The sequence below is a fragment of the Antennarius striatus genome, chromosome 18 (assembly GCF_040054535.1).
Source record: "Antennarius striatus isolate MH-2024 chromosome 18, ASM4005453v1, whole genome shotgun sequence".
Taxonomy (NCBI): Eukaryota; Metazoa; Chordata; class Actinopteri; order Lophiiformes; family Antennariidae; genus Antennarius; species Antennarius striatus.
The window spans coordinates 9,056,877-9,082,274 of record NC_090793.1 but is presented as its reverse complement, the minus strand read 5'-3'; the positions used below and the strand labels follow the sequence as shown (position 1 = coordinate 9,082,274).

Below are 25,398 nucleotides of genomic sequence, written 5' to 3'. Positions count from 1 at the left end.
GGAAAACAGACGAGTTAGCAAACAACAATCTCCTCTTCTCCCGTCAGAGCGGAAATAGCGAACGGAGAGAAGTGCGTCAGTTCCAGTTTACAGCCTGGCCCGATCACGGCGTGCCGGAGTACCCCACCCCCTTCCTCAATTTCCTGCGCAGGGTCAAAGCTTGCAACCCTCCGGACGCCGGACCCATCATCGCCCACTGCAGGTACAGCAATCACACCCAAAGTCTGAATAGAATACACCAGCTGACGCCGCTACGCGTCATTGGTCAGATCCATATCAAGAGTTAAAGGTGGGGGCTTTTCAGCACATACCTGTATATGGGTTCTATGTTCATGTACCGGTGCGTGAAGATTCAGCACATGTATGAAAGCGAAGTAACATTATAAATATTGTGTGTTAGTAAAAATCACATCCGAAAATAACTTCACAGCTACTGCATTTCGATTGCATGTGAGAAACACCTCAGTGGCTGTTCGGTGGAGGTGGGAGGTGCAGCTTCAACAGGAATCCTCTCTGCTAGAAATATTACTGCCAAATTTCTATTACAAGTCCAGAAAATATTTCTTCAGCTGTGAAAAATGTATTTTAACGTCCACAAACCTGCATGGAATTGTGAATTCATGTTATTTGTTTCTGTACAACCTCTGTAACAAACAACAACCCTCTTCCTCTCCCTCTGTCAGCGCCGGAGTCGGTCGCACCGGTTGCTTTATCGTCATTGACGCCATGCTGGAGCGCATTCGACACGAGCGCACCGTGGACATCTACGGTCATGTGACCTTGATGCGCTCTCAGAGGAACTACATGGTGCAAACGGAGGACCAGTACAGCTTCATCCACGAGGCCCTGCTGGAGGCCGTGGCCTGCGGGAACACGGAGGTGGCCGCCAGGAGTCTCTACTCCTACATGCAGAAGCTGTCCAAGATAGAGAGTGGGGAGCACGTCCCCGGCATGGAGCTGGAGTTCAAGGTGGGGGTGGGGGGTGGGCGCTCGAATTCAGCGGTTGTCGGGTCTGCTGTCTTTTGCAGAAGTGTTTCCAACCTGTGTTTCAGTTTGTCTTCATGACGTTTAGGGAAAATGAGCCCACAGAACTGTTGTGAGGATTTGACAACCTGCAGATTCATTTTGCATTCCTGTTTTGGGAACATAATACATAATACATAAGCAATGCTTTGCATGACCCGACCGAGCAAAGAACCAGACAAAGAATCTGTTTTTGTTTGAAGATTAAAAATATATGGCTACAGTACGATCGCTTTCTCCCTCTCTCCCTTTAGCGGCTGGCGAATACCAAAGCTCACACGTCCCGCTTTGTCACAGCCAACCTGCCTTGCAACAAATTCAAGAACCGACTGGTCAACATCATGCCCTATGAGACCACCCGCGTCTGCCTGCAGCCAATCAGAGGCCTGGAAGGCTCAGACTACATCAACGCCAGTTACATCGATGGTTACAGGTAAAACACGCTAACACGACCTGACCCCCCACCTTTTCGTCCTCCTCTGAAGGTTTGTTGAGTGAGCGGATTGGATGGGTTTCCACCGCAGCGCTCTCATCTGTCACACCCTGTCACGTCCGTCCTTTACCGTCTACATGTTCCTTGCTATTCGCCTCCTCTGCACGTCGCTCGCTTTCAGGAGACAGACGTCGATGATTCAGACGTTCATGTTTTGACTGCTCCTCTCCTTGCTTGGAGCTTGACCCCCTTTTTTCAGTCCGATGCCTGACGGAGGAAGAAGCAGGGAGATGATGGCTTTATTATGAGTGTGTCTGTGTGTGTCTGTGTGTGTAGGCAGCAGAGAGGCTACATCGCCACCCAGGGTCCACTGGCGGAGACCACCGAAGACTTCTGGAGGATGTTGTGGGAACACAACTCCACCATCGTGGTGATGCTCACCAAGCTGAGGGAAATGGGGCGGGTAAGGACCAATGAAAAGTGGTGTGAATGAGACCTTGCTTCAACCTTGCACACATTTTTATTTCTAATCTGATTTTCCAGGAGAAATGTCACCAGTACTGGCCCGCCGAGCGTTCGGCCAGGTACCAATATTTTGTGGTGGACCCCATGGCTGAGTACAACATGCCCCAGTACATCCTCCGGGAGTTCAAAGTCACGGACGCCAGAGTGAGTTTGTGGCGTTGTAACATCCCACTCCTCTGCTTTTCTGCTCTACTCCTGGATCCATCAGTGCTGTCAGAAGGCAGCAGTGCAAATCATGTTCTATTGATCTGTGCTCGGCGTTGGTTAGTGTGTGTTTTGTATGTGACCGTGTGGAACACAGCAGCTCTTATGGACGAGCAACTCGGGAACGACTCATTCAGTCGTGTTGTCTCCAGATTACCCTGACGGCAAACGCTGTGTGTGTGTATGTGTATGTGTGTGTGTGTGTGTGTGTGTGTGTGTCTGTGTGTGTCTGTGTGTGTGTATGTGCGTGCATGCGTGCGTGTGATGGTGTTCGTGTGCATCCGCTCGTGCACGGGCGTGCCAGTCGGAGATCACTTCAGTCAGGCTCGACCTGTGCCGACGCCATATTGACAGATGCTGTATTGATCTCCATTAAAGGCAGAGCCAGACGGGCTATGCAGAAAGGAAAAGATGTAATTGCCTGCTGAGTGGATTACAATAGCAGACACACTGACGTTACATGTAGAAGTTAACCACAGGCACTGATCCAGGGTCAGATAACAGTGGTGATTAGAGGGAGAGTTTCCCTATCAGGTAATGCAGATCAGCCGCTCTTAGGTCTCTTTTGATTGAACCTCCTCACATAAACAAAAGCGATGCGATCAAAGAATTTCATCACGACTTGTTATCTTTTCCTCACTTCCTCAGGATGGCCAGTCCAGGACAGTTCGCCAGTTCCAGTTCACTGATTGGCCGGAACAAGGCGTGCCCAAATCTGGGGAAGGATTTATCGATTTTATCGGCCAAGTGCACAAAACCAAGGAGCAGTTTGGTCAGGATGGACCAATCAGTGTCCACTGCAGGTAAGGAGTGTCTTGATTGACACTTGATAAAAGTGCATCCATCAGCTTTGGATTAAATGTTGTTCCGTGTGGTTGCAGCGCCGGCGTGGGGCGAACAGGTGTCTTCATCACTCTGAGTATCGTCCTGGAGAGGATGCGTTACGAAGGCGCGGTGGACATCTTCCAGACTGTCAAAATGCTGCGCACACAGAGACCAGCCATGGTGCAGACCGAGGTAAATCCGGAACGTTCTGGCAGCTCCGATGCTGCATGATCATTTCCTCAAATACAGTTAAACCACATTTTTAATGCTCCTGCTGTCGATATTTGGTTTATATTATATCTCCTTTAGGAGGATAAGAATGTGGTTTAACATTTTTAAGCCCTTGCCAAAGGGGTATGCAGGGTTACCCCGGTCTGTTGATAGTCTCAAAAACTGAACAGATTTGGGAGCCATAGGTGTCTGGTTTTTTAGACACGTGAAGTGATTTTCAGATCAGTCCACTTTTATTCGCCTACAATGGAGACTATTGTTTGTCTAAATCAGCAAAAATGAAGTCCTTCCGGTCGTGGGGCATCTGTGTCCTTGGACGCAGACGTTCTAGTTCTAAAAATGGTGATGCTGTTGAAATGAGCGCACCTATGAGTCCTGCGCCTCAGCCCAAGGGTGCAACCTGGACAAGTCCCACATAGAGACACAAAATTCATACACATAGAGGTTTATTCTGAGTTGGGAAGCGTTTTTTTGTCTAAAAAGGCAGTGATTTTCATCTGCGTCCTCTGTTTCTCCCTCAGGATGAATACCAGTTCTGCTACCAGGCCGCTCTGGAATACCTGGGTAGCTTCGACCACTATGCAACGTAAGCAAAAGAGGCGACCATCCACCCATCTCTCCACTTCAAGGTCCATCAAAAAAACAGAACAAAAAAACGTACAAACAAGGGACACAAGAGAACCACGGTCTGAAACTACGTGAGCATTTGAACCTTTTTTTTTCTTTTTCCGGGAGCGAGACTCAAAGGTGAATTCTACGCCGACAAAAACAGCAGCAAGAAATCTGTGTTTAACAGCAGCTCCACTTCATCAGGAGTCTCCCCCGATGGAGCCGGTGGGTGTGGACGCTGTCCATGTGTAATCATATACTTACCTCAGTGTTCCAGTGTGAAGGACGTATAATACATGTGTGTTGTGGTCAGCTATCTCCAATATGAACCAGTGAAATACAAACAACTTCTGAAGAGGAATTATGATACTATATGTGCATAAAAAAAGACAAAAAGGAAAAAAAAACCTGGATATTTGCTGCACCCTAAATGGGCTTTTTATCCTTGACTTTGTATCTATTGGTTTGGTGTATCGGGGGTCGCAGAGTGCAAAAGGTGAACATTCCTACGTGTCTGCCAGTCTACATCAAAGTTGTAGGTGTGGTCACCTGCAGTGTGGATGTAAGGCAGATGAGAAGCAGGTGGATGCTCATTTACCCAACGCAGTGCCAAGAGAAGCCACAAGGCTGGGACACCAACTGTGGCCCCACAATGAGAGAGTTGCATCAGTTCAGAATCCCAGATTACACTCCTGCCTGTCCTCAGAAGCAGCGATCAGATCCCATCACATCCCCCAACAGATTGAAGTTTATAAACCCAGCGCATCCATCCATCCATTCATTAAAGCTCCGCTTTGCTGTTTGCTGCGATCTTCCTTCATCCTCCAGCTCAGCTCCTCTTGATGTCGGCCTTCGGCGCGCCAGTCCTGCTGGAAAGAGACGCTAATGAAAGAGTTTTTATTTCTGCAGATGCAATTTTTAGTTTTTAACTATACGTTTTCGCCTTATGCTGACTCATGTCTTGTGTTTCAACATGCTTGTTCGTGTTGTGCGATAAGGTGTCTTGAATTGAAAATGAACGCTGCCTCCCAATCATCCTCCTCCTCCTCCTCTGAAGCTCACCTACTTGAATTGCACCGCTTTGCAGCTAAATTACTGATATTTTACTATTTAATTCTCCTGAAGGCAATGAGAGAAATCCCAGAAACATTCAGCACAATTGGTGATTAGCTCCCCCCGCCACATACACACACCCACACACCACCCACCTCCGTAAAAATTCTCCCTCTGTACAGAACATCCCATTTCTACCAGACGACTCTTTCTCCCTCCTCTCCACAACCAACCACCATACAAGTCAACAAGTGATCATCATGGATATATATATACAGTATATACAGTATATATATATCCAAGAAAATTATATATATATATATATATATATATATATATATATATATATATATATATATATATATATATATATATATATTTATATATATATATATTGATTTGACTTATGATCATAATTGATCCTGCGTGGTGACTGAAGAGCACATTGACGTCCCAGCATTTCAGACACAGATTTTACCAATTTTGTACATACTGTCCAACAATGGCGTCCTATACAGTACAGTTACATACGTCTGAGCACAAGATATAACGTGGGATTGGATGTGATGTAGTTCTTATCGTCGCAAAAAAAAGAAGCCTTATTGTTATCGTTCAATTTTTCATATTTATTTCACATGATTTTTTAAGATATCATTCTATTTTGTTACTTTTTATGTATGTTTTACATGTATTTATTTGGGATATCTAGCAACTATAACCAATAAGATGTTGTTTATTTGTTTCTTTGGCGAGCCAATGTTTAAGTATGATATTGTCAGTGTTTTGTTTTTCTTTAATGAATTGTCAGTTTTGGTGCTTTTTTTATTTGCTTTATTATAATGATAATGTATGCCCTCTGTGCAGGGTGCTATTTGATACTGATAACTGATGTCGAATTCGTTAGCTAGAGGTGTACATTAGCAGCAGATCTAGTTTAAGTTTCCAGTGATGATCTCCTCCCCTATGAACAGCCGTGGTGTGATCATAGCAGCAGAGGTGTGGTGTTAGGGTATCTCCATAGATATAGAGAGCTGACCTGAGGGAGAAACACCTCTGGTCATCTGTTGGTTTCCAGTTTGCTGGAAGAAATTTAGTAGCAAGTGTATTTTTGGCAGAACCTATACACACACACAAATACACACACACACACATGCACATACACATACACATATACGCACACTCAAAGCTTTTGAAATTACTCTAATGAAATATATGTGTGTTCCAGAAGTCTTGACAGTGTGTGACACATATGAAATATGTTATTCCCTGAATTTCTAACGGTGATCGTGTGCAGAAAAATATCACATGTGCACACGTGAATCACCACGAGACGGGTTGAGGGCCAGCTCTGATGAAACCATCCCCCCTCACATATGTACCTGTTCTTTCCTTTCAAACCATGGATGTAGATATTGTATCTTGACTTTGTATTAAAAGCAGGATTATTGGATATACAGCACTCAAAGCTGATCGGTTCCAGTGGCTTTTTCTTTTGTTCTTGTTGTTGTTGTCATTCACTTCTTGTCCACAAGGTGGAGCCAAAGTAAGTCTGACGCAACACTGCGACCACGTCTCACAAGCCTTGACTGCACGAAGAGGAGTTATCAGCCATCAAAAGCGCCTACAACATTTAATTTTAGATTGATGACAGTCCTTGACCGGTGTTTATACTTTATACGTTTTTCAGGCACACAGGCTTTTGTTCAGAAGGAGCGGCGCATGGACTTCATCATTTATAAGTAAATAAGTAAAACATAAAAGCAAACAAGTAGGAAACAACATGTTTTTTTTTAAATCAAATGTGCTAATTGTGTCAGTTTGTATATGTAAATAATTCCGCTCTGAGACTTTAAAAAAATACCTATTGCTAATTAAATGGTGAATAAGCTATACTGTAGGTTTATATTTTTGTAAATCTAATTATAGTGAAATCAGTGCCTCACCAGCCATGGACCTCACCACACGTCACTGATGATCAGGATATGAAGAGGAGCGTCACTCCTTACATATTGATGTTGTTTATTTTTAGAAAACAACCTACATATGGTAGAATATGGTATAATGTATCTATGGTCCCGTGGTGGTTCCAAATATTCCTGTCCATTCATGTTAGAACATAAAACAAAAACCAGCATAGGAATGACTGATGGAATCATCATGAGGTTTACTCATCATAAAATTCTTGATACAACTGATATCAGTGAAACCACGCACATGAAGGAATCCATTGCCTTCTTGAAGTTCACAGCGATGTCATTCTCATTGTTCTTATTGATCTGGGTGCAGATAAGAAGAGCCGCTGCACCTGGACGCCACCGTGTTCCTTATCAGACTGGGTGTGCTTGGCTAATCCTTTGACCGAGTACTTCTTGGAAATTAGTGTTCATGAGGAAGTTGTGAGGAATGCATTGTTCTGACCATCACAGGACAATGCATGAGGCTCTAACCTATAGCAGGTCCTTTATGGGGCACGCTGAGACAGGCCTGTCGTCATAGCCAGAGCTCTAAGCTTAAGAAGACAATGTATTTCAAGCTTTGGCTTTAATGCAGGTAGTAATTTGTGACGCCGCCATCAGAACCCTGAGCAACTGTTGCTGCAAACAAGAAAATGCACCAAGCACCTCAAGATAAAGTCCACGCTCACCATTCATGTGATGAATCTCATGACTAATTCTGCTGAAATATTTAATCTTTTAATCCGTCTCTTCCTGTGACTGTTTTCATACTGAGATTAGAACTGACATCTGCAGCAGAACCAGTCTTAAATTTTCCTTTGACCTACAGGATGTGAAACCCTTTCATGAACGAGTCAGATGATTGTAAACCATGTGAAGTGATGTGGATTGACCGCATGATTATTGATCATGATAAAGACCACTTTAAAACCTGCAGTTATGAAACATAATGCATCCATGTCACTATTTTTTTTTTTTAGGGAGCGTTTCATTTGCAAATTGGTAGCAGGAATGACCACCAGAGCTGCAACCAAAACATTTATAATCGCATGTTATAAATGTTTGTTGTGCCACCACAAGTCTTTTCTTAAGAGCTCACATCCAATTGATTCTGATCTGACCATGGGTGTTATTTATTGGTGGCAAATATCAGTTCTCAGAGATTTGTGACTAGATCCAGACAGTTACAGTTGTGCCAGTCATCGGCCGCCATCGCCACATGTGATGGACTCAGATTTACACATAAAACCCTTCAAAACTTTTTTTTCAAACCAGTTTTTTCAGGACCTAACTCACCAGACACTCACTGAGGGTAACAGAGATGCTGCACGTGGGTCCCAGTGACTCTACACTGGGACCCACGCAAAACAAAGTTCGTCTTTCTGTCTTTCACAGGAGCTTTTGAACATCACAACCCTTTCAGTTTTTTTTTAACGTCTCAGAAAGAAAACGTGGAACTTTCCATCCAATAATCACACGACTGGACTCACTGAATATTTGATTGTTGGACAGTTGATGATGATCATGTGACACAATCTTCTTACAATACATAGAGTACTGCAGAAACGAACGTCCTGAACAGATAGAAATTCTTTGAAAACAAGACATTGTGTCATGTTTGGTGTTTATGCTTCTGAACACTAGTTATTCTCTGATGTGTATCTGTGCAGGCTTAGCAGGTTGCCTGGCAAAACCTACTGTGTCACTCAAAACGTCTGTGCATACCTTTGTGTGTGTGTGTGTGTGTGTGTGTGTGTGTGTGTGTGTGCATGTGTGTGCAGACAGTGTCAAAAAGTCAGGCGAGACAAGCCACGGCAAACCACACTACAAGGGAAGGAAGTGTCACAGAATGCGAGGCCTGTCATCACGCCAGGTGAAGACTCTTTCCTTCTCGCTCCTGATTGGCCGACTCAACAAAAAAACAACAAACAGCGTAAGCAGGCTGTATTTCTTCGCTCACATGCAGGAAGGCAGACAGAAGAATACGTCCCACCAACGACCCACTGAGTGTGAACTGAAAGACTTGCATGTTTGCCATCATGAATTTGAAAAGCAGGAGGTTGTCGCTGGACGGTTCTGTGTGAGTATCTGATTCTGTCTGTTTCACATTATTCAGAGGTTTAATTGAAAATAGACATCAGTATACTCATGTTTGCAGTGTTTGTAGCTGTTGGATCCTCCAGTGATCATTCCGGTTGCACAGAAATTGCAGACTCATCAAATGTCCAATAAACCAGTTAACTGAAAAACACTTTAATCTGTAATAAGTCAGGCTGGAGCTGGTTTAAAATCTGATTTCAATAAAAGCAGACAGATGTTTGATCCCCAACAGGATCAATGATTTCATTTCACTCACCGACTGAGTTAAGACTTGCAGATGTATATTGTGAGAAAACATTTCTGTAGGTTCTTTAGGTTAGATATTTCTGTGTGTATTTGTGATGCACATTAAACAATAAGGAAAGACAAACCGGATTATCAGTCTGATATTTATCTATATTAATCAGCTGTCTGGATCTGCTCATTGGCGGAAAAAGAGGCAGCAGTAAGTGTAGTGGTAAGAAATGTGGGCAGAATCCGAGTGTGGACGAAGCCCGGCTGCAAACCCAGGACATAAATCACAGCCTCGGCTCTGACGTATCCCTCAGGTAAACCACAACAGGATCACAATAAGGAAAAGGAGATGGCTTCAATGTTTAGATCTGAACATATTAAGACCTAATTGGTGTCAATGCAGATAATCCGTCCTGTTTGTGTCCTCAGAAAGGAAAGTGTGACCAAGGAGAACCCCGAGAATTCAGACGGGCTCATCCACATTAATGTGAGTCCTCTGCTTCCTGAAAACCATATTTAATCACATTTTCTCTGCACCACAGGGAGAAGCAAAGCCTCAATAGACATTTTTTTTTACAACAGCAATGCACCAAATGTGAACATAATGTGACAGACAGAGCTTTATGGTTTCAGCTCGTCATTTGGATCTCACCGCTCTGATCGTGTCCCGCTTTAAGAGTGATATTTCTCCTGCTTGGCGTAAATCGGGAGACCAAAAATAGAGCAAAAAGACTCAGAAAGGCTCAGAAAATGCTAAAACTGCTCTAAAATGAAAGGAAGGTTAAATAAGGAAATTATTTCTGATAACAGCAGCAAACTCAAATATTTCACTTTTTTTTTAGAGCTTCAAAAAACACAACAGAACGTTCCACAAACTGTTTCAGGAGATTCCTGAGGAAGAGGCGCTGACACACAGTGAGTTTGATAGGGAGGTTTCTTTTTATCAATAATAGTCCGAAGTCATCAATAAATGACTCAGCAGGCAGAGCTGGGACGAAAGTAACTCTGCTGTGTGTGTTTGTGTGTGTATTTGTGTGTGTGTGGGTGTAGCATTCATCTGTGCCCTGCAGAAGGAGTTGTTGTATTATGGAAAACTCTTTGTTTCGGAGTTTCACGTGTGTTTCCATTCATCCATGCTTCTGAAAGACACCAAGGTAACCAAACACACTGAGCAGCAAACAAATGTCAGAAAGTCCTTCATTTAGGACCATCGCACTGATATTTTCATTGATTTTGATTTCTTTTTTAACCAAATCAAGGGCAGGGCTCACAGAAGAGAAATATTATTATTATACTTCCTGTAGCAAAAAGCAATTTTCCCCCTCGGGGATTATTAAAAGATTCTGATTTTGATATTCTAGGAGAGTGAACAAAAAATAAAATATTAAAATGTGCTATATTTGCTTTTATCCACATTTAAAAAAAAAATAATTTCCTCTTAAAGGTGGTGATTCCTGTATTCCAAGTCAGACAGGTGAAGAAACAAACTTCAGCTCTGTCCATGTTGTCTATTCAAACTGCCGATGGAGAAAAGGTCAGAGTTTTAAACATATACCATTTTTTACTTTTTTTAATTCTAAGCATTGCTGTTGTAGTTTCACACCCCTCCTCGTGTGGAGTCCAGTATCCAATGGGTCCCAGCGATTCAACTCGTTTGGATTTCTGGGCCGATTGTTGTTTTTCTGAGGGTGTATTTAAACGTGTAGCCTGAACCCGGTCCATGATTAACCCTTTTGTCCCGTTTATTCTCCTTCAGTACTCGTTTGTGTCTCTGAGGAAGCGTCAGATGTGTTACAAACTCCTCCAAACAATCTGCTCACACACACAGGTACAGTCGTCGACCTTTAATACTGACATGTTGATTTAAACGAAGGCCGCTTCTAGTTTGGTTCATGCTTCTGTGTCTGTCCGGCAGGAGCAGGAGAACAGCAGCCCTCGTCTCTCCTCTGCAGACAATGATGCCGATGACGTGGTGGGTTTCGCTGCTCGGTTGACCTCCAGCCGATATTCATAATTGTGGATTTTGACCTTGGATGTTCCCGTGCACAGGCCTCCAGTTATTCCAGTTTGGAGGAGTGCTGCGGTGACCAGAGCCAAGAGAACAGCCTTCATCTGCAGAACAACTTCCCTCAAATGTCATGTGAAGGTGAGGAAACAATGGGAGAGAGGTTAGTGATGTGGAACAGGATTGGCTAATCCCCACCAGCTGTCATCTTTTTGACATATTATGGATGATGGTCCATTTTTCAATAAAGGTTTGCATAAGGTTAAGTCATCTGAATGCAGCTTTGTGCGTTTCCTTCCAGGCGCCAGCACAGATCATCAGGGCAGCAACCTCGCGGATGAAGATGACAAAGGTGAGAGGTCACATGTGATATCCGCATGTCACCAATGAGATGAAGAAGAGGAAGAGTCATCATAGAAACATAGGCTGATTTTTTTTTTTTGTCTCGACCAGGTTCGTCGTGGATGGGGAACATCGCAGCGAGGGTCACGCCGTTCTTTGTGGTCAGAAGAATGAGGAACCTCAGCCTCCTCTTCTACTTCTACGTGATGCTGTGAGCATTTTCTCCTCAATGCAGAGAATTCACCTCCACTGCTTTCACTACCTTTACTCAAAAACTGTACTTAAGTGTCATTTACAATACGCTCTACTCTTCTGCATGCGTGTGACAGCCATAGCTACTGTCAGATTCAAACAACATGCAAAATGAATGCACTTCTGCACAGATAAGTGTCACAGATTCAGTCAGGACATTAAAAATGCATCCACACGTTAATGCACTACTTATAATAATGCATTACTGTAGTATAGCGTGTCTCTGCTTGTGACCACTGTCGCTGCAGATGAAATAAAGTGAAAGAAGCCTAGAACATATCAATCAATGTGTTAACTGAAGCGTGGCGTCCTCTGTTGTTTCAGACAGGATATTAAAAACAGTCACCTGACTGGTGTAGAAACACGACGCTGGTGACACGTTTAGGAATGTGGATTTTCTCGACCCGCTGGAATCTTTCTTTGAAAGGAAATAGACTTATTCTCATGATGTCGTAATTTAAACGTTCTCACACCATGTTCTCTACGGACGCATGTGGAAACATCTCATCGATGTGTTATGTCAGAGCAGGTCTCTGGGTGTCCACTGAGGATTTAGTTCACTCTGCACAAGGGGGGCTTTCACTTTCAGGGTGGAATGTTAAGGCGTCTACACCATTAGACCAAAAAATACAAGAAGCAACTGCCTTTAAATGAAAGTTAAAGGAAAGGAAATGCTTTTTAAATTTTGTTTCACATCTCTTTGTCACCCTGTTATGTAATAACGCAAGATTGAAAAAAAGTTAAATAAATAAAGTAATAATAAAAATAAAATAATAAAAATAAATTACTAGATAATTAGCGTAATAATAATTAAAATAAATAATTACAATAATTTATAAATATTATAATAAGAAGAAGAAAAATACAATAAAATAAAGTAAAAAATATGCTTCTTCTTCTTATTTTTTTCTTGTAAATTTTCCACATCCTAATGAATTTAAACATTTGGGATCCAGACCTGAATATGATGTGTTCTCATCATATCAACTTTTTTTAAAATTTAATGTTTAAAGGTTTTCTGTATAACAGTCACAAAGGGACTACAGAAAGAAACACACCAAAAAACTACATGAAATAATAATAATTTAAAAAAACTGTCAGTTCATCTAAAAGATACCAGTGTGCATTTATAATCAGGCCCAAACACTGAAAAAGAAAGTTCACAGGTTTTGAAGAGTCAGTATTCTATGGTATTGAGAGGAGATGCGGTCAAGGAAGAGCAAAATTAAGTGCAGAGTCCCAGAAAACACTTAACATTAAAGCAATTCACATAATGAAAATAGGACAGTGATACATAGCATACAGTACAACCCAGACTTATCCCATTAGACTTCATACTGAGATTGTATTAAGTTGTGTCTTAATACGATCTTTGAAAAGCCCCCAGATCATACAAAACCTGCAGTGGGTGTTTGACAAAGTGTAGCACAGCTCGGATAAACCAGACCTTAAAGCAGGTTTTGTATATGACGCTGTATATATTAAAAAATATCACCCCAAAAAAGCCTGACAGCTTGGAGCACGACCAAAAAAGATAACCCAGAATCCCTCACTGGCTTTACATTTATCACAGCTGGCAGACACAGAAGGGAAATCCTATTCAGTTTGTTTTTCGAAAAGTGCTGCCAATGGATGGCATTAAACTGAATGAACTGAAGTCTTGCACTGATAGAACATGTCTTGATTCTCTCCAATGCCAGTGACCATATTCCATCACCAATCTCCTCTCCTGTGTCTTTAACCCAGAGAAGAGGTAACTAATAGAGAAAGGGTAACAAACTGGAATCAAACCTTTGGATGTGGGTTCACATGTCAGAAGTCTATGAAAATTGTGTTGTGTTGATAATGATTCATTTAACAAGCTTCTAATTAGAAAAAAAATGGCTCAATGATGGAAAATATTTCTCCTGAAGTCGAGCAAAAGATGCAAAACAATTGTCAATATAAAGATCACTGATGGTAACAATACCCTTCTCTGCCCAGTGTGTAAACACTGATTCCGTTAAACCTGGCTTGAAGGAAAGACTCTAAAATATGGGAGCATGAAATGAGAGCTCAGGGAGATTCAGCACACCCTTAATTTGTTTAAGATTCTTCAAGGAGTCGCCTTAAACAAGTTAAAAGTCACCTTTAAGTTGTTTCATAGATAAATCAGGTTCTGAAAATAAAAGAGCACTGAGAGACGCTCCAACAGATGTTTTTGACTTGTGGGACTCAATCAAAGACCAATCGGGGTAGATTGGCCTCTTTTTTTTCAGTAGAAGACAAACATGGTCTTCATAAAGAGAACGGAGGGAAATCTCATCCTTCAGAGAGTTTACTATAGTTTACAGTTTACCATACGAAGGAGTAGAGCAGTTTCTATGAGTGCTATGTAGAATTCTATGCCAAATCCATCAGGACCACAGGCCTTTCCATAATAAAATGAGCAAATAGCTGTTTTGATTTCATACAGTGTGATATCAGGATCCAGCTCCGGCTTTATTACCTCATCTAAAACTGGAATGTCCAGTGAATTGAGAAAATCTGAGATCTCATCATCAGTGGCCTTAAACTTTAATGCTTATTACGGACAATAAAAGTTAAAAACAAAAACTGTCATTAATTTAGGATCAGTTAACAGCTGTCCAGGAGGAGATGAGACTTTATGAATTGCCTTATCAGCTTGTATACCTTTGAGTCAACTTCAAATTGTGTTTTAAATGCTTGTATCTCACAATGGTAAAGAAATTATCGCCCAAAGTATGTTGGATCATTCCTGAAGTCATTTCCTTCAGGATTTTTGGATAAACCTGCTTGCATGGACAGATTGATACGCTCCTGACCCTCGTACCTCATTTCATCAATATAATTCAGACAGATTCTCAACAATATGCAGGCATCCATGTTAGAGCACTGTGGCTGCTGTGTTTGCAGGATGCTGCTGCTCCTGCTGCTGTCGGGGTACATCGGGCTGAGGATCAGCGAGCTGGAGGAGCAGCTCAAGTCTTTGGGAGGCCTGACGGAGACGTCTCTACCCCATGAAGTGTGAGCAGACACAAAAAGAGGAAGAAAAAAGCTGGCTGAGAGAGTCACAGGAGGAAGTTAGTGGGAGGCTGTTGGGAAAACAAGAGAAAAGGTGGCTCAAACTGGTTAGGCGGCTTTTAAAACCATTATATGCAGGTCAGATAAGACTTCAGCAGCTGAACTCTTTTAGAGAAATGAAGACAAAGGGTAAAATTACCATATTCCTTTTAAAAGTAGGAATTATGCAACAGAATAATTTCCTTTCTGGTCAAGTGCAGCATTTTAATTTAGTATTGAATTCCTTCTGTATTTTAATTATACTGTAACTGTGGAAATTTACTGCAATATTCGAAGAGTTGTCGTTCCTCCAAAGACAGAAAGAAAGAACTAACTCAAGGGGTACACTAAACTTCAATTAATGCATGATCATACTTTTTGTAATTAAAATGTAGATAATAGAAGGAATTTTATTTTGGAATCACAGTGCTTCCTTCCTCTTCTTCTTCTCCTCCTACAGGTGCCACAAAGCGTAGACACCGTGACAAACAAATCCTCCTAGGAGTTCCTGCAATGCATCATTGCCATCTAGACTCATTCCCAAAAGCTTCCTGGCTTAAATTATTTACATTTTTAAAATTATTATTATAAAAAAAACAATGACGGCATCAAAGCCACAGAGGTCGCAGGTCAGCAGTAGGAGGCTTTCAGGATGTCTGGAAAAGACCTGTTGCAGTGAACTACATGGACGACAGAGGGGCATCAGGGAAATATTTCTGTGCGGAGTGCATCGTTTCTGCTGACAGATCAGAAAATTAAAGGAAGGATGTCCTACGCCGAGTGACGTGATGGCAGCCTGCCGAAGCAGAGGTCACCTCATGGCTGAACGTCATGGTTGAACACGGCTGGCAAACGGAGCTCACGTCTGTTCCATCTTTGACCTCCACATCCATGAAGAGGACACCCCAGAGTAATCATGTTAAACAAGCACTTTGTTATTGGCTTTATAACTATGTGCAGTGTGAGAGTCGGCCAGCAGAGGGCAGTCACCTCCATTAAACCTGGATGTGACGTTCATCTCAAAGGTTTTAATAGTACAGCACTTGTGTCTCATCAAATCAATCCCGTTGATGGATGCTACAGAATTTATAACGTCCAGGGTTCATAAACCCTTTAGATAATAAAACATCATAAATTGCCGATATCAATAGGGATGCTTTTAACAATTTGCATTCAACATTTATTTACTCAACTTTCCTTCCAGGACTCTTTCATGTCAGTGCGTCTTTTGTTTTCAGAACTACATTTATCTATCTTTACAATTATTTTATTTGAGAATTGTATGACTTTACATTTTAGACCCAACTCATCATGACCGGTTAAACAAGTCGGATCATCCCAGTGTAAATCTGAGTCAAGATGTACACCCGTAAAAATCTCAACGTATTAATTTAGTGCCCGTTTTCTATATTTAGAACAAACTGAAGATGTCATGTGGAATAAGGAATGACTGTATGTGTTAATAAAATGTCTATTTTAGATTTTACTGGGTTTACCTCTTGTACAGCTGTGGTGAATCTGACTCAAGAAAACTGTCCCAGGCAATGAAGTCCAGGAAGATCTTTACTCAAGTCACCAGATAACTTAGATTAGAGCCCAAGTGACATTTTTTTAAATACCACTGATATTTAAAGGTGTCCAAATGTCTGATACTCCTGTATGCCACAATGTTGTAAAAACAAGGCTAATTTGACATTTTTTGTACATAAGTGATCTTTTTTTTTATTTTGTTGTCCATAAAAAGGTCAAGATTCAGTCCCATTAATTATTTTCATTACATCATATTCTCAGTTCAAAAAGCAACATGAAATTACAAATCATAATACAAAGAATAGAATAGGTAAGTACAGTAACCATATAAACAGCCCACTAATATTTTCTAGGCCCCACCCACCCGCCGCCACCCCGCTCCAACTCTAGCACGAAACTCAACAATACATCAGTTAGTATCAGCAATAAAAAATCCAAATAAACATCCCATTTTTAAAAAGCGCTTCCATGTTCCGATGCTGAGCTCAGCTTTAACACCCCCCCCCCACAAAGAATACATAGTACAGATAACGTCCCACCCATCACTTGCTCTGCTAAACACAATAGACATGCATACAGTATTCATTGTTCCCACCCCCCACCCCTATCCATAAACATTCAGAGCCAAAGGATACTACATATTTCAACCATAGTGGTGCATCAATAAATCAAGTTTCCACCCCGCATCTTCTACCCCATGAGTGAAAATGGATCCAGTGGTTTCCCTGATAGCATGACCTGGGACCAGGAGAGGGGGGTGGTGCCTTTATCTACGTACAGAGAGATTGATATTCTAATTCTCCTGAAGCCCCCCCCCCCTTAATCCCCTGGTCCAAGACGGTAACAGAATTCCATCGTTTTAAATATCAGAGACTTGAAGCACAGGGTGAGAACGTGAAGACGAAGAAGGGATGAACAGAGCGAGTGGCGTTCAGTGGCCTTTCTATCGCTTATCTAAAAACCGACTTGTACTCCCAAAAATGGAGTAACGAGATCAGTGCTAATTCAGAATGTTCCCTTAAAAAAAAAAAGAAAGAAAAAAAAAGCAATGGGTCTCTGACGGAGGAGGCGCCTTGTGTGAACCTGAAGTGTACTGGTGTGTGGCCGAAAAACCAGTTTGTGTACTCGTACAGATCCACACGCAGGGCCGCTCACTCAACCGTGATGTTCATACGCTTAATGCTGGCCTGTAGAGGACAGACAATAATAATCATGACAACACACTTACATTTTATATCCTTATTACACTTTGGATGCTTTGTACAATAGTGCTGAACTTAAGACCTGCTTTTGTCATGCTTGATCTGATATATATAAACGTGTAAATATACTGCAGACTACAGTACATGTATTATGTGCATGTATGTGTGCGTGTATGTGTGTGTGTGTGTGTGTGTGTGTGTGTGTGGTGGAACCTGCACCACACGGACTATGAGAGGCTCAAATATGGCTTGTGTCAGACGTGAAGCCTGCTGCCACCCATAAGAGAGCTCATGTACACTGAGGGCCACAGCACCCAATGGGAGTCATAGTGTGGGAGTCATAATGCGGGAGTCATAGTGTTAGTCACAACGTCGACACACGTGGGTCGGAGATACACGGACCCACGACCCTTACATTACATCGAACAAATCAAGGTTAATTACATCACCAGGGTGAACGCGAACACGGAGATGATGAACCCTGGTCTGGAACGCCACCAGGAAAAGACACGGTGATGTAAGACGATGACAGGTGAAAGCGATTCCGATGGTGCAAAGAAAATAAATAAAACAACAAAAAAAACCCCAACAACGTCTTCATCAGTTTGGCGAACCGAACATCTTCTTGGTGTCAGTAAACCTTTAATCTTTCGGTCAGAGCAGTGAGCTTCTACAGGATATGTTCACGTTAGACACGTCAGTACCAACCTTCTGTTTACAGACGGCAAATCTAACGTGGGATGGAAATTAGACTAAACCCGCACTTCTAGTCAATTAGCGTCCGCAGAGAGAGAAAGACGTGCAGTGTAGCTCTAAGATGGGTTTTCATTTCAGCCCCGCCATCGTTCTTGATCACAAACATCAAGGACAGGATGGGGAAAAAAAGCAATTTAGGGGGGGAATCAAAAGTAATTCCTTGCGAGTAGCTGCTGCAATTTTATGGACAAAAAACAAAGTTAGATACAATTTGGCCAGGAAATAAAGTGAATGCTGGTCATACTTTAAGTCAGCAAAAAAACAAATAAACAAGGGTGAAGCAAAGCTGTAACAGTATTCCAAACAAGTCCTCGTGTCGCCGACACACATAAAGTAGGTTAGTGTTCAGGTTAGCAAGACAACTTGGGGAATGCCCTGGTAGTTCTATGAAAATCCGTTAGCAGGTAAACTGGTGAATTGTGGGGAGGGGGGGCTCGACCTGTGATAGATGCGGTCAAGCTGTGGAGGTATTCTTCATACAAACACAAAAAAAAAAAAAAAATGACACAACATCAAGTCTCCATGAGCTTCCTCTGCTCACAGCTCTCCAAGTCATCAGGATGTCCTTCATTTCTTTCAGCGATGCCTCACACACACACACCCAAAAATCATTAAGGTGACACAAGTCCATGAAGATAATAATACACACCCGCTCACGTCACAGACTCACACACTCAACACAATAACAGGGAATACTTAAAAACTACATCTGTGTGCCTTTTTGGACAAAACATGTTTCTTCTCAATTCATATGAGAAACATTTTAAAGCTGCAATTTATAATATTTTCCGTATTTAAAAAAAAAAAGAAGAAAAAAGTCTGGGTTCTTGTTGATAGTGTTTGACCACACAAAAGAAAGTGACTGATGATGTAACACAAACCATCCTCACCACAAAAACCGGAAGTTGTTTCAAGAAGTCGTCTGATGGTGTGTGGCTTCAAAAGACACACAGATGTGACAAAAATCACGAGTCGTTTTCTCAACCGCACTCAGAACATGCAGACACCGTCACCTCGTCACACACACACACACACACACACATAGCCACAGTGTCATTCACGCAAACACAGAGAGGCTCTGGTTCGTTTCTCAGGCGTGCTGTGCAGCCAGGTCCTGGTTGATGAAGCGCCGTAGCCTCTCCAGGTACTGACTGTAAAGCTCAATGTCGTTGTGACCGGCTCCCTCCACCCACAGTGGCTCCACGGCCTTGGGGCAGCGCTCGAACAGGGCCAGGCCGTGAGAGAAGTCGATCACTTCGTCCTCCGTACCGTGGATGATGAGCACCGGAGACGGGATCTTTGACACTTTCTCTATGCTGGAAGACAAAATGAGATTATTAAGGATTTTAATGTGCCAGAAAAATTCAAGCGACAGGGTTAAATCTGAATAAAGACAACCACATGACATCATCATCAACAGCCAACAACTAACTGTGGAAAAAAACATGGAAAAATCACTGGAAATGGGCATTTGTGTTGCTTTCAGATGAACGGAAGCCATTCTAACGATTATGCAAAAGAACTGCAGTTTATATAAATTATTGCTATCAGGCAGTGTTATAATTACAACCTGGACTAAATGTTTGTGACTCATCGAGCAAATGTAGCACCTTAGAGATGAAGGCACTTCATCACATATAAAAATAAGGAATGCAGGAAGGGAAATTGTTGCCAAGGTAACAACCAGTGGAGATCCAAATAAAAATACAGAATAAATCAGATAAACACGGCCTTTCACTCAATGGTCAAACCAGTTATTAAAAGTTATAAATAAAGCTGTAAGAAATGGACGTTGCCAGACACATTTCATACAATCGAGGTGTAATTTATGCCATACGGTACATCAAAGTCAATTTTATTCTAATGTATGGCACCGTCGTATTAATCAAACAGACAATTTAGTCTTCAGCGTCTCCAGATAGACAAGAATTCACCTGATGCACAGCTTTAACGCCACACTGCAACGACCAATGCGTCAACAGAAACATACAGAAAGTAAAGCAGGAACAAATTCTTCTCGGCACAGAAACTTACTTCGGGAAGGCATCGAAGCAGTACGTTTTCTTTGTGTCGGGAAAGGCCACCCTCATGCCGGAGGTGAGAGGAGAGTGGAGGACCACAGCAGCACACTCGAACCGGGATGCCAAGTCCACTGTGGGCACCGTGCCAATACTCTGTCCGTACAGGATGATGTTCTCGGGGCTGATGCCATACCTGACAAAACACGGAGATTTAAATGTTAACTATCAGAATATGTTGGGGGGTTTTTCAAATATTCTCAATACCAAAGGGCTGATGTGCATTTAATTGTAACCATATGAAGATTAACATGGATCAGTGAACCTTTTAGTCCATAATATCTCAAAAAGTGTCCCCGCTTCATGTTAATAACAGACAGCATTTGAAAGTGGTCATTATAAGCAAAGAACATGAAGTCTCAACCCTCCGAGGATCCAACGCCAAAAACTAGAATCCAACCATGATCTGCCTGTTTCGTTTGTTTTCTTACAGCATCACAATACAACTGGTTTAGATATGAGCAGACAAACATTGATATTTTATGCAAAGTTCCTTGACATTACCCCACTTATAGTTTCTGCTTACATCAGGCAAATTTACTATGTTAGGAGCACAGAAACAAGAAGCACATCAGTCACAATTTTAAATGCTGCCACATCCTGCAGAGCACAGTTCCTTCTTTTAGCTTCCATCTGGCTGAGGGTTAGCGTGTGTGGCACAGTCAGCATTGACAACATTTGTGTATAACTTAACCAAAACAAGTTGATTTCATAAAAACCTGCTGGCCATTCAGGTGACGGAGCCTCATTTACTTAATAAAGACACAGTTGTTCGGTATATGTTGACTTTTTCTGTCCGAAGCCATAGTTTCTGCCTGCTTACCGTGTGCGCAGGGCGTGCCAGGCAGCGTCAATGTCGGCGTATAAGTTCTTCTCGGAGGGCTTGCCAGTGCTAACACCGTAGCCTGAGTAGTCGTAGGAAAAGATGTTGCAGTTGATGCGTGTGCCTAAGCCAATGTAGAAGCTGCTCATCTGGCCCAGGTCAACTGCGTTACCATGGGAAAACAGCACTGTGAACCTGAAAACAGGACAATGCAAAGTAAGGCAGATTGCCAAAGGGAAGCAGAGGCAATGCTAAAGTGACAAGAATATGATTATATATTTTTTGATACCTTGTCCAACATGATATCCGTACCAATATCCTTCAAGCGATAAAAGACAATACAAGGCTTTCATCAAGGTAACTTGATTGCTGCAACACAGCATTTAACTCTCTAACTAAAAAGTAAGTGAGACACCTCTGCTTGTTCAAACATTCACCAGAACCAAGAGGAGAAACCATGTACTGTAATTAATTCTTTAATCACTCTTCTTTGGCCTCCCATTACATTCAAAATTTACATCAAGGCCCTCCTCGTCACATACAAAGCTGTTAATGGGCTAGCACCGAGCTACATTGTTAACTTTCCTGTCTCCCTCCCACCAACAATAACATCACGTCACATCATCTGCTCGTCGTTTACTGGATGTCACAGCTTTTCTCACTTACGGTCCACAACTGTGAAACTCCCTGCCTACAGACATCAAGACACAGATCACTGAGAATTTTTGAAGGAATGTTAAAAACAAAACAAACTATTCCGTTTAATTACAATTACATTTATTCCATTGACTCAGTTCTTACACATCTCTATCTTTATCAACTTGATACTTAAGTGTTACTACTGTAATATGTTCTTTTGGCACTTTACACGTGCAAATGATTTGTTTCAAAGCTCTTTGGGCTGCGTTTTTACATGAAAGATTCTATAAAAAATAGTTTTATTATTATTATTACTGTATTCGCACCCTCAGTATTTACCATTATGCATTTCTGCTTCACTTGTTACCCTCTTGTCAATGGAAGTAGTCCCTTGTGTCCTGTAGAGCCATGCTTTTGAAGCGACTGCTGCCACATAATTGATTGATTAGGGACAAAACCTTTGGCATATTTTTTTCTCAAATGCTGGTGCTAAATTGATTGAATGCAGGTTCTGTTTGACTAAAAAAGTTTTGATACTGCTTGGTTCTGAGACACTTGAGTCCATATCTTACAAAACTCAGCTTGTATGACTGAAAAAATACGTATTTATACAAGTTAAACACAAAAATCCAAGCTTGTGACCTTTATGGGCCTGCAAGTTTTGGTCTCAACATACTCTGGGGTGGTGTATGTCTCACCTTGCACTGGGGGCACAACGAATGTACATGCATCCAACTCTGTTCCCTCGGCTAGATCTGGTCAGGAATACATCCGTCACGTCCAGCTCCCTCTGTGAATACTGGAACTCTGCTCTCTCTGTGAGATGAAGCTTCCACCTTCCCTCACCCACTGTGACACTGCCACCACCACCAGTAGCTCCTCCTCCTCCTCCTCCTCCCCCCCCTGCACCTCCGCCTCCCCTGTCGTTTCCACTACCAGCGCCAAGCCGAGAACGCAGTCCTGGGGCTCCAAGAGAAGGCACGGCGGCCCCAGAGCTTGATCCAGGAGCTGTCCCAACTCCAGAACCTTGATCTGGGTCTGGGAGAAGGGCATAAGTGGGCTCCGGAGGAAGGAACGCCAGTTTGGCTGCAATGCGACTGGGGCAAGGGGGGCAGCAGAACAGGCAGCATAGCTCTCGTATCGACAGACCGTTCATTTTCTGAAATTAAACATGTAACAGAGTAATTAGATGGTTGAAACACAGGACAAACTGATATGCTGGCAAAGCCTCATCTCCAAATAAAAGTAGTTTGAGCCAAAAATTATTTTAAATAAATATTTGTCTATTAAAATACAGAAAAAAAAATTGTCATGTTGCAATGTCAAAGAACAAAATGCACTGAATAATTGTGGAAAATGTATAAATTATCATGCAGTAACTGTTCTGCTAATTAGATGGGACACATTTTTTCCAACAGATTCTGGATTTGCTTTGGAGTTACTATTAACAACGGCATGTTGAAAAGTCAGGGAGAAATGTTAGTATGACTTAAGAACTGTAGGGATACGAAAAGCTCATGACCTTCCTTCCCTAATCAGTTTCCTGCAGGAACACCTACACAGTCATTAAGTCCAGAACATACCTGGATTCAGAAATCCCTGGGTTTGGAAATAGGCTGGCACACACCTGTGCCAAGGTTGTCCGTTATAGTCACTTAGCCCGCTGGACCTTTTTTCAGAAAAAGACAAATTAAATTAACATCATGTGGCAACAGAATGAACAAGACAACATGTAGTCACAAAAGCAGGAGCATTTAATTCATTGCTTTGGTCATCATAGAACACATCACTCATAATAGGTTTTATGTACTGAAATAAAGTGACAACTACTAAGAAACCATCTGTACCGTTCTGGATTAAGAGGTATTTGAAACAAATAAAATAACTCAAGACATTCAGCAAAAGAAAAAAATAATACTACTGCATTAAAGCTATAAGGAAGAGATGACATTAATTAAAAGCCGGACTCATACTGTAGCGTTAATAATTACTAATCCATACCTGTATTGATGCTAATAGAAAAAAACTCACATTGAAATTAAAGTGATTTAGATGTCTTGATGGATATTGTGACAAATTTACCCCCCCCCCCCACCACCACCACCTAAACACAAACAGCAACCAAATGATATGCTAATGGTAGCTACATGGTTAACGGCGACGTTAACCTCTAACGTTAGCCTGTTCTCTGGACACAACACGGGAGCTCTATTCAGACTTACAACACATTAGGTTAGAAATACAAACATGCGACAGATTCCTGCTATCATTACATAATCACGGTTGAACGGGTTACGACAACTTTCACTTGGAACAATCTCCGTTTAGCGTCAGCACAGCGGCTAGCTAGCGGCGGCGGCTAGCTCGCTATCTCGCTACCTTTAAAGCTAGCTACTCACCGTTTCACAGTAGGCTGTCAAGTACGCTGGTGTGTCCTTATAAATACACAGAACCAGCAAACGAGTCCAAAAATCCTGCTTGTGTCTTGACATGGATGTTTTTACTCAAGGGTACAGACAGTCGCTGGGGAGTAGCCAGCTGAAATTCACAGCAATTAGCTAGCTTTTTTTTTCTACAACTGTCCATCCATGCTACTGTCCGACTACAACCGGAAGTGACGTCATGACGTAATCCCATTTCAAAACTTTGTCAACGTGGATAGATAGATAGATAGATAGATAGATAGATAGATAGATAGATAGATAGATAGATAGATAGATAGATAGATAGATAGATAGATAGATAGATAGATAGATAGATAGATAGATAGATAGATAGATAGATAGATAGATAGATAGATATGAATAAAATGCACTTCGCATTCTGTAAAAACACAACAATATAGTGACAAAACCGTGACCAGTATTGTGTTGTAAATTTATTTAAATGTCAAATTTTCTGCCCGTGAATCATTCTTGATCTACAATGAAAAGTTTTACAGTGTATTTCGTGTACAGTATTGGCAATAAAAGTGTAATGAATTTTTAATGTTGTATTTATAGTCAACTGTTTTCAATATGGATATTACCTTTTAACTTACAGTTTTCCTTATCATCAAAAACGTAGACTGCATTAATAATGGCTTGATATCGAATTGGTGCGTGCGTACGTGTGTGTGTGTGTGTGTGTGTGTGTGTGTGTGTGTGTGTGTGTGTGTGTGTGTGTGTGTGTGCGTGTGCGTGCGTGTGAGGGAGGGAGAGAGAGAGCGGGAGTGAGAGAGGTCCTCCATTTATCACTGATCCACTGCAGGACTGTGTTTCAGGGGGTGTGAATTATGGGCCCCTGCTGTAACAGACTGCCCTGCTCTGCGTTCTACGTTTCACCTCGGCACTGTAAATTTAAAAAGGGGATTACATTTTGCTGACTACTTCTTTCAAATGCAGACAACTGACCGGCCCACTCATGACAGAAGACCTAATAATACAGGATTTGGGATTTTTGCTATAAGGATCTGAACAGATAATGGGACAAGAGCCAATTCTGGATCACAGAAAAACCTCATCGGGTTACGGTTTG

General features: G+C 41.9%; 3 protein-coding genes across 5 annotated transcripts in view; 2 read left to right on the top strand and 1 right to left on the bottom strand.

The window, feature by feature from the left end:
- The window catches only part of LOC137611959 (receptor-type tyrosine-protein phosphatase S-like), a 58,008-nt gene extending 52,859 nt beyond the window's left edge, over positions 1–5,149 (top strand). The window contains exons 29-36 of the mRNA XM_068340190.1: positions 48–202; positions 684–969; positions 1,278–1,456; positions 1,793–1,919; positions 2,000–2,125; positions 2,834–2,988; positions 3,067–3,202; positions 3,763–5,149. Of these exons, the coding sequence (XP_068196291.1) occupies positions 48–202; positions 684–969; positions 1,278–1,456; positions 1,793–1,919; positions 2,000–2,125; positions 2,834–2,988; positions 3,067–3,202; positions 3,763–3,831 (1,233 nt within the window). The 3' untranslated portion in view covers positions 3,832–5,149. The remainder of the gene's footprint in view (positions 1–47; positions 203–683; positions 970–1,277; positions 1,457–1,792; positions 1,920–1,999; positions 2,126–2,833; positions 2,989–3,066; positions 3,203–3,762) is intronic.
- A 3,520-nt stretch (positions 5,150–8,669) lies between these two features.
- On the top strand, positions 8,670–16,340 carry LOC137612329 (GRAM domain-containing protein 2B-like). 3 transcript variants are annotated; one of them, XM_068340810.1, is made up of 13 exons: positions 8,670–8,938; positions 9,366–9,506; positions 9,622–9,679; positions 10,035–10,107; positions 10,243–10,346; positions 10,637–10,726; positions 10,949–11,020; positions 11,114–11,164; positions 11,242–11,338; positions 11,499–11,549; positions 11,651–11,750; positions 14,708–14,818; positions 15,315–16,340. In XM_068340810.1, exons 1-13 carry the CDS (start codon positions 8,886–8,888, stop codon positions 15,328–15,330), a joined length of 1,017 nt encoding a protein of 338 aa, XP_068196911.1. In that variant the 5' UTR covers positions 8,670–8,885; the 3' UTR covers positions 15,331–16,340. The 3 variants fall into 3 exon arrangements, with proteins under 3 accessions (XP_068196911.1, XP_068196909.1, XP_068196912.1); XM_068340808.1 differs by having other exon boundaries at positions 8,672–8,938; positions 11,108–11,164; XM_068340811.1 differs by lacking the exon at positions 9,366–9,506 and having other exon boundaries at positions 8,676–8,938; positions 11,108–11,164.
- A 411-nt stretch (positions 16,341–16,751) lies between these two features.
- abhd17aa (abhydrolase domain containing 17A, depalmitoylase a) lies at positions 16,752–24,479 on the bottom strand. The gene is made up of 6 exons (XM_068340807.1): positions 24,282–24,479; positions 23,466–23,551; positions 22,581–23,041; positions 21,244–21,438; positions 20,377–20,556; positions 16,752–19,658 (listed from the first exon to the last, which is right to left on the bottom strand). Exons 3-6 carry the CDS (start codon positions 23,036–23,038, stop codon positions 19,433–19,435), a joined length of 1,059 nt encoding a protein of 352 aa, XP_068196908.1. The 5' UTR covers positions 23,039–23,041; positions 23,466–23,551; positions 24,282–24,479; the 3' UTR covers positions 16,752–19,432.
- Positions 24,480–25,398: the final 919 nt, after the last annotated feature.

Bases quoted from the DNA above. Each gene is read 5' to 3' on its own strand.
- LOC137612329 (XM_068340808.1), top strand. From the start codon at position 8,886: ATGTTTGCCATCATGAATTTGAAAAGCAGGAGGTTGTCGCTGGACGGT. The intron at 9,680-10,034 runs GTGAGTCCTCTG...CTTTTTTTTTAG, and splicing joins ACGGGCTCATCCACATTAAT to AGCTTCAAAAAACACAACAG. The intron at 10,727-10,948 runs GTCAGAGTTTTA...ATTCTCCTTCAG, and splicing joins AAACTGCCGATGGAGAAAAG to TACTCGTTTGTGTCTCTGAG.
- abhd17aa (XM_068340807.1), bottom strand. From the start codon at position 23,038: ATGAACGGTCTGTCGATACGAGAGCTATGCTGCCTGTTCTGCTGCCCC. The intron at 21,439-22,580 runs GTGAGACATACA...TCCTGTTTTCAG, and splicing joins CGTTGTGCCCCCAGTGCAAG to GTTCACAGTGCTGTTTTCCC. The intron at 20,557-21,243 runs GTAAGCAGGCAG...GTGTTTTGTCAG, and splicing joins TGGCACGCCCTGCGCACACG to GTATGGCATCAGCCCCGAGA.